General features: G+C 44.3%; 1 protein-coding gene across 1 annotated transcript in view; it reads right to left on the reverse strand.

The window, feature by feature from the left end:
• Positions 1-777: 777 nt before the first annotated feature.
• Ccdc3 (coiled-coil domain containing 3) overlaps positions 778-14,427 on the reverse strand; it is a 90,820-nt gene continuing 77,170 nt past the window's right edge. Inside the window, exon 3 of the mRNA XM_059262431.1 lies at positions 778-1,122. Coding sequence (XP_059118414.1) covers positions 850-1,122 — 273 coding nt within the window. The 3' untranslated portion in view covers positions 778-849. The remainder of the gene's footprint in view (positions 1,123-14,427) is intronic.

Here is a 14,427-nt window from a genome sequence, read left to right on the forward strand (position 1 = left end):
ATCAAAAGAGATCTGGTTCAAAAGTACAGTAGGGCTGAGAGTTCAGCTCGGCAGTAGAGACTTGCCAGGCAAGCAGGAGATACTACTGTGACTCTCAGCATCATGAAAGATGGTGTGTCCACAAAAACAATTGCTCTTTAGATTAAAACAGCCTGTGAGTATCATGTCAGCCCTGGGGAGCTGGGGTTGGAAAACTGATATAATTTATCTTTACCAATTACCAGCTGCTCAGCTCCCTGCTCAGTTCCCTTACCTGTGATGAACTCATTAAGTCTTAACATGCTTCAGCTGTGAGGGAAATGCTGACTTGACTACGGGTGCCCTGCACATTTGCATGTAGGCGCCCTGCTTCTAAAACCATGGGCAAATTCAGCGGAACATTCCAGAATGTTCTCTAGAACAACGGCTCTCCAGAATGCCTGCTTGTGCCAGTTCTGGTTGCTGAGACTCACACTGACTCTCTTCTGAAATTAAAAACAGAGCCCCACCATATCTTCGTGTATGTTCTTTTCTAGAATGATCTCTCCACAATGAAGAGATTCCCTAGAGGCTGAGGGCCAGACCCGAGATGGGCCAGAACCGGGGGATCCCACTGCCTCTGAGCTTTAAGGTATGTGGGTGGCACCAGGACAGAAAAAGGGCATGCCACATGTAGGATCTGAAGCCGAGTGGTCAGTAAGGCCAGCACCCGATGGGAAAGAAACTAAGGCTTGCCGTTTTACCCTGTTAGATGCTACCAAATGTCTAACGGGTACCTCCTATAATGTTTGAAGTAAGTGCATGTTACAGAACCCGCTTTTATTCACTCCGCTGGGACGGGCAAGGCAGGCCGGCATCCGCCTGCACCTGCTACCCGTGCAGGTAGGGGGCGCGCGCGGGCTCCCGGCCCAGGGCATTGATGTGTTGTTGAACACCTGCGCCCACCAGCTTCTCATTGAGTTTTTGGTTCACCAGCTCCAGGTGGCGGCTGTTCTTCCGCGCCTGCCTCAGAGACCTCTTGACCTTCTTCACCCGCTCACGGAGTTGCCTGTTGCGCTTCTCCAGGGTGGCCACCTTCTGCTGCAGCTTCTTGACGTGGTCCTCCTCCTCAAACAGGGCCTTCTGCACCGAGGAGCACATGAGCTGGGGACAGAAACACCGCAGAGGGAGAGGCAGGTGAGTCTCAGAAGCTACAACACAGGCAATGGCCTTCACCATGACCTTCTCCCTCCACCCGGGAGTCCCACATGGCCTCAGATACAAACAGAAGCCTCACTGGGCTCTTCCTTGTAAGATTTTGCATTTAAAATATATTCTAAATATTTGTTCACTGGCGGCAGGAAGGAATGAACTTCCCGTAGTGAAGATAAAAGCAGTTTAAAGCCACGACAGGTTATTATTTTCTACAGACTAGCGGATGGTAGGGAATAGTAAGGATTAGACCTAGGGCCTCGGGCAAGTGCTCTGCCTTCAAGCTGCATCCTCACCCGCGCCCCCGCCCCCCCCCCTTCACATATTAGACTGAGTCAGGATTTGGGGCAACAGGACTCTACTGGACAATGTACAGGCCCCCGTGAAGAGCAGTTGGATTCTCTCAAAATAAAAACTGTGTATCCTTTGGCCTAGTAATTCTGAGACTTCATGTCACAGCAATGCACTCACATGTGCAAACTGGTAGGTATACAAACATATTCTAGCATTGTTTGTATTTACTTCCTTTTGGGGGTGTTGAGAATTAAACTCAATGGTCTCAGAACATGCTAAACATGTGCTATATCCCATCATTTGTTATTTAAAAACAGCTGGGCAGAGTAACACAAGCCTGTGATCCCCGCGTTTGGGAGGCTGAAACAGGAGGGTTATCATCAGTTTGAAGCAAGACTGGGCCTATACAAGAGACTTTGTCTCCAAAATGTATTTTTTAAAATGCAGCATCAAATAAAAGTTTTTTTAAGGGTTGAAAACATCTTTAAATGTTTATCAAAAGAGATCTGGTTCAAAAGTATAGTAGGGTTCAGAGTGCAACTTAATGATACTTGACTAACAAGCATAAGATACTCAGTCTGATTCCCAGTGTTATGAAAAAGAACAAAAAGGTAAGTCATTATATGATGGAAAAGCTTTATTTTATATCTTGTGTCTTTAAGGGAATAATGTGGCTCCATAGGAACATCATTGAGGCAAGGTCTAAGCCATGGTGTTAATATAGAAAGCACAGTGCAGAATGATGTGGACACTGTGATAATGAGGGCCATAGGATCTGATCTCCATGTGTGCCTATGCTTACACACGTGTATGCTCTCTCTGAGGTGACAATGGCTATATCCTGGGAGCAGAGGGCACAGGAGTGTGGAGATTGAGCTTTCTCTTTCTGTGTACTTCTTGAGTCTTGTGCTCTAAGCTAGATTCCACTCTTAGAAGGAACCAAGAGGTCTTCTCGCCACTCTGAGCTGTCTGCTCCCCCTGTTCTCTATTATCAAGAGCTGTGCTAGCAAGCAAAGGTTTGAACATCACTGTCCTCTGCTTAGAAACAGTCTCCCGTATCTGCAGGATCTGTGTCTGTGTGTTCCCCCCATCAGATTCAACCAACCATGTATCAAAAATAGAAAAAAACAATCCAGAAAGTTCCCAGAATAAAAATTTGCATTTGCCACATGCTAAGCACTCCCCTGGATCATGAATGGGGTATGAGCTTCCCCGGCTGTAGCCTGACACCGTCTCTCAGACCCTTAGTCTGTCTCTGACAGATGTCATGTGAGACGTGTTCCCCTTGCTCCATTTGTGTCCTTCGTAAGGAGATTTCTGTAGGTGCTTCCGTACTGGAGCATGTACAGACTGTTTATCCTGCTGTCATTCTGAAACCAACGGAGCACAGCAACTATCTATACCTGTTGTGTTAGGTATTCTACATACTCCAGATGTGGGCATATGCAAATACTGTGGCCATATGCAAACTACTGTGCCACTTTACATTATACATAAGGAATTTGAGCATCTGTAGATTTGGGGATCTGAGGAAGGATCTCAGGACCAGTGTCCTTTACATGCTGAAGGGGGGGGGGGACTGTGTTCATCTAGTGCCAGCCACCTGTACTGCAGTGCATCAAAACAGTTAAATGCAGTCTTACAGACAGCTGCCCTAGTTTCTAACCTTGCCTTTTCTGCTTCGAAATGCTCTCACATCGGGCGAGCAAGCTTCTTGAACTCAGTGTAGTGGACTCTGCATTGTACCAACCATATTGGCTTTGGGACTGGAAGGTCTATGCCCAGCTTCTTGGAGGGTTACAAGTGGACAGTCCTCAGCTGAGTTTTCTGGAACCTGCCCTGGTTTACCTCCCCTTTGCTGGGGCATTTGTGGGAGCCCGTTCTCGGGTTCCTCGTGGCTTTACCCAGCAGGTCCTCATAGAGGATGATTAGGACCACAGGCCTGAGTGCAGGTGTCTGAGATGGTCTGCACTTGGCTGTGCTGGGGGAGGAGGTCTTTTGCTCCACCCCTTGGTGTCTCTATAAAAACCCTGGGGCAGAGACAGTCGGGGCCTGTTGGAAAAGGTTCCAGGCCTTCTCGAGGCTATCCTTTATTTTCTGTTTATCTCCGTAATAAATCCTTCTATCTAATATTTCCTGCTGCTCACACTCAAGAAAACTCTGGGGAATTGTGGGGTTGGTGGGTAAACGCCCCACAAGCATTTGTAGTTAATGACTAGGCATGACCCAGGATTAGGAAATCCAGGGCCCTTCATCCTATCTTGGAACATCTCCAAAGGGACTTAGCTTCATAGTGTCCCATGAGCAAGACTAGGGCCCCAGTGAAGTTGGAATTACAGTCGGTTTCACCTTTTGCCTGGTCCTCCATCCCCTCTGGCCCTCATGTGCCTAGGTATGCCTCTAATGCCAGGAGCATTCTCTGAAAACTCTTATATGCTCATCTCTTCTCAGAGTCCCCCTTTCAGGAAGCCTGATTGGCCACATATAGTTTCCTCATGTATAACATATGATTGACCACAGGGTGAGAAGACATAATGGTGCCAGACAGTTCTTAGACTCATGCTTAATACATAGTAAAAGTTCATCGACAGCCAGTAGTGCATGGCCAGACCCACCATGTGTATATCTCCAGTCTCGCTCAGTTTATGCACCACAGGCTTGATCACAAAATATGCTGGCTCCTGGTTCTTCCTCCAGCACATTTTTCTCCTTCTCATCTCAAAGTCTGTGCCATGGTCTCTCTTCTATTAGAGTGTCATTCTCTCACATCTCTCTCTGAACTTCTTTCTTTTAAGACATGTATTGTAAGCTGGCTTCAAATATACAGCGTAGCCCAGCCTAGCCTTGAATTCCTGATCTGCTGCCTCAGTGCCTGAGTGCTGGGATTCTAAGCATGTGTCACCATGTCCAACTGTCTGGCAACCTCATAAGCCTTCTGTGGGTCCACTTTCATGTTGCTAGCTATACCATACTCTCCTGTAGTTATTTATACATGGGGTAATGGGTTTGAGTGCCCTTGGCAGATCACAAATTCTTCAAGACCTAACCCAACATGGGCCTTTGGCATTCTTGTTGCTTGGCAATTTTGAACATATATAAAAAAAAAAGAAAGAAATTGAACCAATGTTCAAAAATTACTTGTCATAGTTTGGGGCTCCTGGAATGTCACTGTTTCATGGAGACCACATATGCCATAATGCCCTCTTTTGGCCAAAATGAGACACACACACACACACACACACACACACACACACACACACACTATAAACTCCTTAAGGAACTCATTATTTCTATCATATATGTGTGAGTAAATAAGATCTATGTATTTTAAAATTCCATATGTTCAAGTAGCTAGAATAAGCACTTTCAATCCACTCTCCTTATATCACAGTCTATGAGTTATGGTAGATTCTTCAAGAACAGAATAAAAGAAGATAAGCAACATATACCAAAACAAGAGACCTAAGTCTTTCCATTTAAATGGAATCCATTAGTATGTGCTTGACTATCACAACAAAAGGAGTTGTAGGAAAGGAGGGATGAATAATCACCATGGACAAAGCTTTTCCTAGGTCACCAACATTCCTGGTAGGCATACCTTTGACCAAAAAAAACAATGAACCCCCTATTCTGGAGAATCCAGGGCAAGAAGAGATACAGCTCTAGCAAAAATAACATAGCCAGCCACAAATGCCTTGACAGTGACCTGAAGAAACCAAGATGAGACCAAGAGGCACCAAGATGCGTCTGGGGTAGTGGTGTATTATGAAGATAGAAATGATAAATTCCAAAGCAAGGTTAAATGTGTTCCTTAGTGAGTGCATCACTGTGGTCCTCAGAGCTTTTCCTTCCCCTGATAGGAACAAAGAAAGACATCAAGGGACTCGCAGAACTTGTCCGGTGTCACCAGTAGCAAAGCCATAATCCAAGACTACTGTCACACAGGTCTCTCCTCTTCAGCAAAGATGCCATGTGCATCAGGACAGTACCATGAAATAATGGAGCTACTGCCCATAAAACCTAAAGTGGGCCTTCTGGATTCTGGCTATCACCCGCCCCCAACACACACACATATATATACACACACACAAAGTGGTGCTTTTTTCCCCATTAAGAAGTGAGAACTCCTATGCTTTTCAAACACATGTTTCTTTAAGAAACTCCTGTTTGGGAAATGCTTTCCAAATGAAATCAATCTCTTAAAATTTGCTGGGAAAAAAAAAAAGCCAAGCCATGTCCTTTGCTCATTTAGCTTTGAGGTATTTTTCAGTAATCTGAGCTGCAGAGGGGAAAGGCTGGGCTGGGCTGCAGCAGGTAGTGCACATTCTCTTGGAAGGACTAGAAAGAAGGATCTTAGGAGGAGCCCCGAAGCCACAGATTCCCCGGATCATCCTTGCAGAACCTCTGCACCTCCCCTAGGCTAACCTGGAGAAATGACTCTTTCGATGATGCCTACACACCTCCGTTTGCCTGCAGCAGAGTTTTATCTGGAAGTTTCCATGTGGCAGAGAGGCTGCCTACTTCGGGGCAAATGGGCAAACTGCCATGAGATAGAGACTGCTTTCTTATGTTTATAAGTTAGGCTGAGGTACCCATGCTTCCTTATCTTTTAAGATGTCATTTTCTAAAGCTAAAAAAGCAACGAGTTGATTGTAGATCAAGTTTTTTAAAGCAAGGGACCAAGCCTGGACAGAGGGTTTAGTTGGCACCTCTCAAGCATGAGGACCTGAGTTCAGCTCCTCAGACCCCAAGTAAAAACCTAGGGGCAAGCACACCTATAACCTTGTCACTGGAGACCCAGAGATAGGTTCATCCCTGAGTCTTGCTTGCCAGCTAGCCTAGTCTAATTGGCAAGCCCCAGGTCCCACTGAGAGATCCTGTCTCAAAAAAGGCGTGGGACTGGCTAGATAGCTCAGCAGATAAAGGCACCTGCCACCAAAAGCCTGGCAACCTGAGTTCAATCTCCAGGACCCGTGTTGTGGTGGAAGCAGAGAACTGATCCTGAATGTTGTCCTCTGAGCACTACATGTACACTACGGTGTGCACACTGTGCATGTACATACATTATACAAATGTAAGAAATACAGAAAATACAGTAAGATGGAGAATAACTGAGAAAGGCAGCTAATGTTGACCTCTGACCTCCACACACATGTACACACTTGTGTACATGCCTCCCTCACAAAACATGTATACATTTATACTCACACACAAAGGAATAAAAAAGTGGAACATTTCAATTATGTGTAATTGCATATAGAGTAAGCCACTGTTGACATTTTACTGTATGTTTTCCTAGGGTCGGGTTTATGGGTCTAGGTAAGTACATAAAGATTTTAAACAAACTTGAAATCATGCTGTTATTAGACTGTTGTAAATTTTCCCCTGGAATTTTATCAGGAGTATTTTGCAGAGATTGGTCTGGATACTTTTTTCATTGAGCACCTCAACAAAAACCAATGTAGGGAGCATCACAAGGTCCCCAGGAACTAGTCAGGGACCCTTTCTCCTTCTAACCGCAGGCTGAGCAGAGGATGATGTGATTGCTCCTGTTACATCCTTGAGGCCATGTGACCTTAACATGGCCATTTGGGTCACCTGCCACCATTGACAGGGCAAACACAGGAGGGCTCCTTGTCTGTACCTTGGTCAGGTGTCTTCCTATCTGATTGCCTCTCCCCCAGGAAGCTCAGGTTCTGTGAGAAGGTTTCACAGTCAAGATCTTGAGAGGTTAAGGAAATATATTCATGTTACAGTCTAGAAGCACCCATCACTTCCAAAGTTGTTCAACTTAATTACATTCTTTTTTCTTCCCTCTCCTTCCCTCTCTCCCCCAGCTCCCCCTTCTTTCTTCGGTCTTTCCCTCCCTCCTTCCCTCACCTCTTTCTTTTTTCTCTCCAGCAAAAAACACTTGCCATTCTGTGCCTGGGTAGTGTGAGGGGTAGAACGCTTTCCTAAGTTACCTGGCAGCACACTGGTAAGCTTTATGTCTAGCTAAACAAAAACAGTACATTTAAAAATCACTACTTCATACTAGTGGGCATAACAAATGTGCCCTGAGAGTTCCTTTCTTCACAGCTGCTTTCAATTTAAATAACCACCTACAAAGACAAGACAAGATGTACTTTCTGAAGTATAAAAAAACAAGAGCGCTATCCAAAAGTAACAAGACAAATAGCTTGCCTTTTTAACACCTCATTCATATTCTTGGGATTCAAAATGAAAAGGAAGTGGGGGAGGATAAAACAAAATGGAAAGTAGTGGTAATCCAACTATGGCCTATCACAAAATCTGGCCCCACATCAATAAAGTTTTATTAGCACACAGCTACAATCGTATGTTTGCATATTATCAGTGGCATTTATTGTGCTACAATGACAAAGTTGAGTAGTTGCCATGAAGACCTTATAGTTCACAGGCTGAAGATGTTTACTGTCTGACTTTTTATAAGGCAGGTGACAGGGGACATCTGAAACCTGACCTCAGGAGGGACTCAAGACAAATGGAGGTGAAAATGTGATAGTTAACTACTGGATGGGTTTAGGGAGAAGGTGGTCTACAGTCAAGGCACGAGGGAAGGACAAAGAACAGGTGAACATCTGACTCAGAGCCTGCCAAAGACCCTGTATGCCCACACCTCACCTCACAATCATTTTCACACTGCTCTGGAACACTGATGCAAGGTATCAGCAGTCTTTGTTAAAAAGGTCATTTCATTCCATCCCAACGGACTGTGGCCAATTTTCAAAGTCCAGATGGAAAAGTAAACTTTATACGACTTTAAACTGTAGAAGGTCTAGAAACAGTAGACAGTAAAGGCCAGGATTGCTTCGCCATGTGTGATCCAGGGGCTCAGCTGCCTCAGCCCAAATGCCCACAGTTCTCTTTGGCCCTTTGGAAATTCAGTTGGAAATTTAGCCTTGCTGCAGTATCATTCAACTCCCTTTAGAAAGAGAGAGATGTGTGTGGAGGCAGGCAGGAGAGTCACATTAATACAGAGTGGTCCCAAAGCTGGGTAAACCCACAGCTACTGGGGAAACACCCAAACCTCAGAAGTGACAAGCAGGGCAGTTCTTATGAGGACTCTCTGGAGGAGGAACCTGAGATGCCGATGGAAGCATTTGACTTGGTAATGAGTCCTTTGCTCTTTCTCTGGTTGTCCCCCTCCCCCTGCCTGCCCCCGTTTTACTTGGCTGGATTATTTTGTACATCCTCATGTCAAAACCTATAGAAGTGGAGCATGTTGGAAATGAGAAAGGTGTTTTGGGGAAGATGCTGAATTGCACAAGACTCAGTGTACTAGTTAGCTTCAGCAGGCAACTTGATATATACAGGGTCTTCTGAAGGAGCCTTCCACTGAGGAACTGGCCAGATCATATTGGCTTCTGGCCATGTCTGTGAAGGGTCATCTTGACTGATGATGGATGTGGAAGGGTCCAGCCTACCGTGTGAGGCAACATCCCTAGGCATCTCTGTGCCTTGCTCTGTATAAGGAAGCTGGTTGAGCACGAGTGAGCAAGTGAACAAGTGAGCTAGTAAACAGCATCCCTCCATGGTTCCTGCTTGACTTCCTGCCCCCATTTCCCTCCATGGTGGACTGTAATCTGGAAGGATGAGCTGAAATAAACCCTTTCCTCCGTTACGTTGCTTTTGGGCACAGTGTTTATCACAGCAACAGAAATCAAACCATTCAGGATCATCTGGGGAAGATAGGTCCTATGGCCGGCCCTGCCATGAGCTGGGCAGCCGGGGTGCCTGGAGAGGCTGGGCTGCCATGGGTGAATTCTCTGTCGGAAGAGGCACAGACCTACTAGCTATGGCAGTTACAGGGACATTAGAGCAGTGCCTTTGCTCATTTAAATCCACTATGAAGTGTTTCCCAAAACAGGGTCCGCAGAATCCTCATGGGGAGGCTGCATGGTCAAATACAGTTCAGACATGACGTATCCCACACCTTCCTCTTTGGTACAGTAGTTATGCACTATCTGTAGCTTTGTTTTATGACAAGGGTAAGCAACCTTCTACGTGTTCCCCAGGGAGATGAGCATATTTTCTCTTGGCTGTGATACAAAGAGGACTGGGAAGTCCTGGGTTGTCGAATGCAGCTTCTTACCCCAGCTGCTTTTCTAGCCCCAGAACGGGGAAGGAAGTGCTGAAATCATAGTTCTTGGGAAAGAAGGCCACTGGACTCTTGGTGCTGACCCCTTTCCACTGTGAGTGCAGAGAAGGCTGAACTGAGAAGGGGAGGGGCGTGTTTTACATTATTAATGGATTTCCAAGAATTCACTCTAAAAATTCAGCATCACAGTAGATGGGGACATGAATTTAGTTGCAGGAAGCCATCTAGATGATGGCCTGGGGCATTTGTAGTCTTCTCAGTGACAGTTTCAGAAAGACATCTTCCAATGCTTGTTGCCTCCTGAAGTATTATAGCCCACCCTTAGCCAGTCATGCCAGATAATGCTCCTTTCTGTGGCAGCTACAGAGGGTGCTCTATGCTGCAGACTGGCTGATTTGGTGCACCCTTGAGAGGGATAGTGTCATCCGTGGTCCTGGAATCAATCTCAGGTTTGTAAAGACCTGACGGTTGATCTGGTGTGTGTGTGCGTGTGCATGTGTGCGTGCATGCACGTGTGCTCACACTATGCTACCTAGCATTGCATGGGTGAATGGATGTGATGTAGCTTCTTTAAGACCACCAGATGACCTTGCTGCTATTGAGGTAAGAGGGTCTGTGTTCATTCCTGCCCTGAACCTTGGTGTACTGACCCTGCATGAATACACTATACTGAACCACCAGTGGACTCTTTAAGCTCCACATCTTGGACCACTGTTGATGTCCAAAATGATGCTCATGCTCTGATCTCAGTGCAGGAAATGCTCGTGGCAGACCACTCTGTGTCAGAGTGTAGCAACAAGGCTATGGAGAGAGTCAGGCCAGCTGCAGACCAAGTGTCTGCGGCACCAGCTCCACTGAGGAGGAGGTCCTCAGGGAAGAACCACTACTGCTCCGTCCCACTGGTGCCGCTGCCCCAAGTCACCTTTGATCTGATACTGGTAGCTAGCATTCAGTCTCCAGCTCTTCCCCTGAGAGAGGCAGCAGACTCTGTTTTTCCTTCTGTGGCTCCTGTATTTGCCTGGCATCCTCCTGGCTGGCTGGAAACCCCAACAGCTCCTGCCAGCCTCCCTGCTGGGGAATGTGATGGGAATGTATGAGCTAAGAGCCTGCTTGTGTCTACTCCTCAGAGAATGGTGACTTTGTCCACATGGCCACATCCAGGGCCAGATTCAGCTGAGACGGTTTATCTGGGAGAATTCATCAACTTAGACGCAAGTTTTTATGCTCCTGAATTAAGACAGGTGGCCCTGGAGCTGAAAGGGGCAAAGAGCTATGTCTGCTTAGGTTGGAAAGAGCAGGGGGTGGAATTTGTAAGACTTAGCTTCAAATGTCACTTGGATACTTGCTGACTTCCTTAGTGTTCTTCCTTTTCCTCTTTCCTCTCCTCCCCTCTCTTTCTGTCTTCCCTTCCCCTCCCTTCTTCCCACCTTTCCCCCCCTCCCTCTCCTCCTAACTCTCTCTAGCATATGCATGCGTTTTGAGGGGTGGGTATTTCCCCCCATGTGGGCATATCGACTACAAAGGTCAGTATTGCTCTCCACCTTACATTTGAGACAGGCTCTCTCACTGAACTGAAGCTCAGTGACTCAGCTAGACTGGCTGCCAGCAAATCTCAGAGATCCTCCTGTCTTCAGCTCCCTAGTGCTGGGATCAGAGTGTGCCCCGACATGCTGGGTGTCCTCATGCCTGCATGACAGTTTACAGATGGAGTAATTATCCAGCCTTCCCTGCCTTTCTTAAATCTGAGACTGTTTGGGGGGAAAGCAGGGCTGCGTCTGCAGGCCTTGAGGTCACTACATGTTGATGTGGCTATTGTAACACACTGCCAGATTCAGTCAATAATTTTATATCCCAGAATGAAATCTCAGTTGATAATTTATTTAGTGAAAATGTGATTGGAAATAACAGATGACTGAGAGAGAGTGATAAATACTGCTGCCAACGCAAGGGTTGTCTTTCCTGGCATGAGTTAGAGTCAGTCTTGGTGAATTGGAAAGCTTTAATAACAGGGCAAAATTTCCATGTGGAAAGCATTAGATAAAAGGATTTTATACCCAGTGCACAGCTTTGGACAGATCCTATGATGTGTAAAAAGTGGATATTGTCTGTCAGAGAAAAGCTAAAATGTAAATAAGTTTTAAAATGCCTTAGTTCACCTTCCTTTACATAAAAATTCCAAGTTATTCTGTGTAGTCTTTAAGTTGCTGTTGTATCTTCCTTACTGGATAAAAAGATCAATTATCAAAGTACTAGACACCTTTCATTTCTCTTTTAGTGTGATTTTTTTTAAAAACCTAGTAATAAATCAATTAGTATTTATTTTTATTTTTTTAAATGGTGCAGGGGTATATCTCAGTCATAAATAACTTGCCCAGCATATGAAAAACCCTGGGTATGATCCCCAGCACTGCCAAAAAATATGAATTTTTATTACCAAATAAAACCATAAATATTTATGAATATTTGAAATAATGTACATATTATAGAATGGCTATTGAGTTAATTAACATGCACGATCTCACTTAATTTTTGTAATGACACCATAAAACTTCGCAGCAATTTTTTTCTTTAAAGATTTCTTCTGGTTGTTTTCAATTATGTGGCCATGAGTGGGTATGTGGCCATGAGTGGGTATGTGGCCATGAGTGGGTATGTGGCCATGAGTGCAGGTGCCCACGAAGGCTAGAGGCATCAGACTGACTTGGAGCTAGAGTTATGGGTGGTTGTGAGCCACCCAATGTGGGTGCTGGGAACCAAACTCAGATCCTCTGGAAGAGCAGTAGAAGGTCTCACTCTTAACTTCTGACTCCAGTCCCACTTGTAGCAATTTTCAAATATTTAATATATATTTATAACTTATATAACATATATGGTCTATTGTGATTAGGTATATCATATAATGTTCAATAGAATCACTGAACTTATTCTTCCTATGTAGCTGAAATTTTGTATCCTCTGAACAAAGATCCCACCTTCCTCACCCTTGGCCGCTGGCACACACCATCCTAGTCTCTGTTTCCATGAGACCACTCTTTTTTTTCATTTTATTTTATTTTATTTTATTTTATTTTATTTTATTTTATTTTATTTGCCACAGGGTCTCTCCACATAGCACTGGCTGTCCTAGGACTTACCATGTAGATCAGACTCACCTTGAACTCACAGAGACTCACCCACCTCTGCCCCCCACGTACTGGAATTAAAGGCATGTGCCACCATATCCAGTGAGATCATTCTTTTTAGATTTTGCATATAAGTAAGGTCACATGCCTGTTTTATTTCACTTTACATACCGTCTTTGGGCACTTAGCTTGATTTCATAGCTTGGTGAATATAACTAATGGATCAGTGAACATGGAGTACAGATCCTCATTGATACATTTATTCCACATCCTTCACACTCATACCTACTTCATTTCAGATATTTTTCTTTCTTTCCTATTTATTTATTTTTTAACCTCTGCACAGGTTTTCTACAGCCTCAATATTAATTTATAGTTAATTCTCACTAAGGATACAAGGGCAGTATTTAATCTTCATTATTAACTTGACTGAGTTTAAAATTCTCTAGGAGACACACTTGTGACTTTGTCTGTAAGGGCATGTCCAGAGCCAGAGGGTATTAACTGAGGAAGGAAGATCCCCTCGCTTCCCCTCCTCTGCTAACCTTTAACTGGAATAGCACCATTCCATGGGATGGAGGCCCAGCCTAAAGCAAAGGAGCAAGCCAGATGAGTGATAACGTTCCTAGTTCTCTGATTCCTGATCCATCCAGATGTGAGCAAGTGGACTTTCACTCCTGCTCTCCCTAACCACCATGACTTCCGCACCATGGTGGACTGTACCCCCAAACTATCAGCCAAAATAAACTTTCCCTCTCTTAACTTGCTTCCTGTTGGGTATTTGTCATAATAATGAGAAAGTGACTAATAAACTTATCTTTCACCTTCTTTCAAATTATAGACATTCTAGGAGGTACAAGGTAATACAATCATGGTGGCTTTAATTGGCATTTCTCATTTCTCTGATGACTAGTGATGAGGAGGATTTTTTTTTTTTTTGAGAATGAGAGAGGTGCCTCAGCTTTTACCAATCTCTTCTTCATTCCCTTGGGATGGAATTTCCATTCCTGTAGAAACAATTACTGGAATTTTGCTAAGGCTTGCCTTGAATCTGCGGGTCATCTCAGGTAGTGGAAACATTTTAATGGTGTCCTTTCTTCTACTATATGAACCTGGGATGTCTCTATTTGCCTGCACCATCTTTAATTTCTTTTATCAGTGCTGTAAGTAGTTTTCATAGTAGAGATCTTTTACCTCTTTGGTAAATTTATTCCTCAGAATTTTATTATTTCTTGTAGCTTTTGTAAATGGGGTTATTTTTTCAATTTATTTTCAGGTAAGTTGTTGGTGTATAGAGACACTACTGATTTATATAAAGTCACTTCAGACCCTCCAGCTTCACTGAATTTACTTATTAGTTCAAATGGACTTTTTTTTTTTTTGGTGTCTCTAGGGCTTTGTATATCTGAATGTCATCGCAAACACAGACAATTTAACGATTTCCTTTCCAGTGACTTTTTTTTCTTCTCTTGCCTGACTGTTGTAGCTGTAACTTCAGTTCTATGCTGAATAGAAGTGGTGAGAATTATTTTTGTTCAACTTTATTGGCCTCAAAAAAAAAAAACTTTGACCATTTCACCAATGAGTATTTGATGTTAGCTGTGGGTATGTTTTACACACACACACACACACACACACACACACACACACACACTTGTATGTAATGTATTGTAGCATGCAAAATAGTAAGTTTCCTTAGATTATTTTCAAACATAGTTGTTT

The sequence above is a fragment of the Peromyscus eremicus genome, chromosome 5 (genome assembly GCF_949786415.1).
Source record: "Peromyscus eremicus chromosome 5, PerEre_H2_v1, whole genome shotgun sequence".
In the NCBI taxonomy this organism is placed as follows: domain Eukaryota; kingdom Metazoa; phylum Chordata; class Mammalia; order Rodentia; family Cricetidae; genus Peromyscus; species Peromyscus eremicus.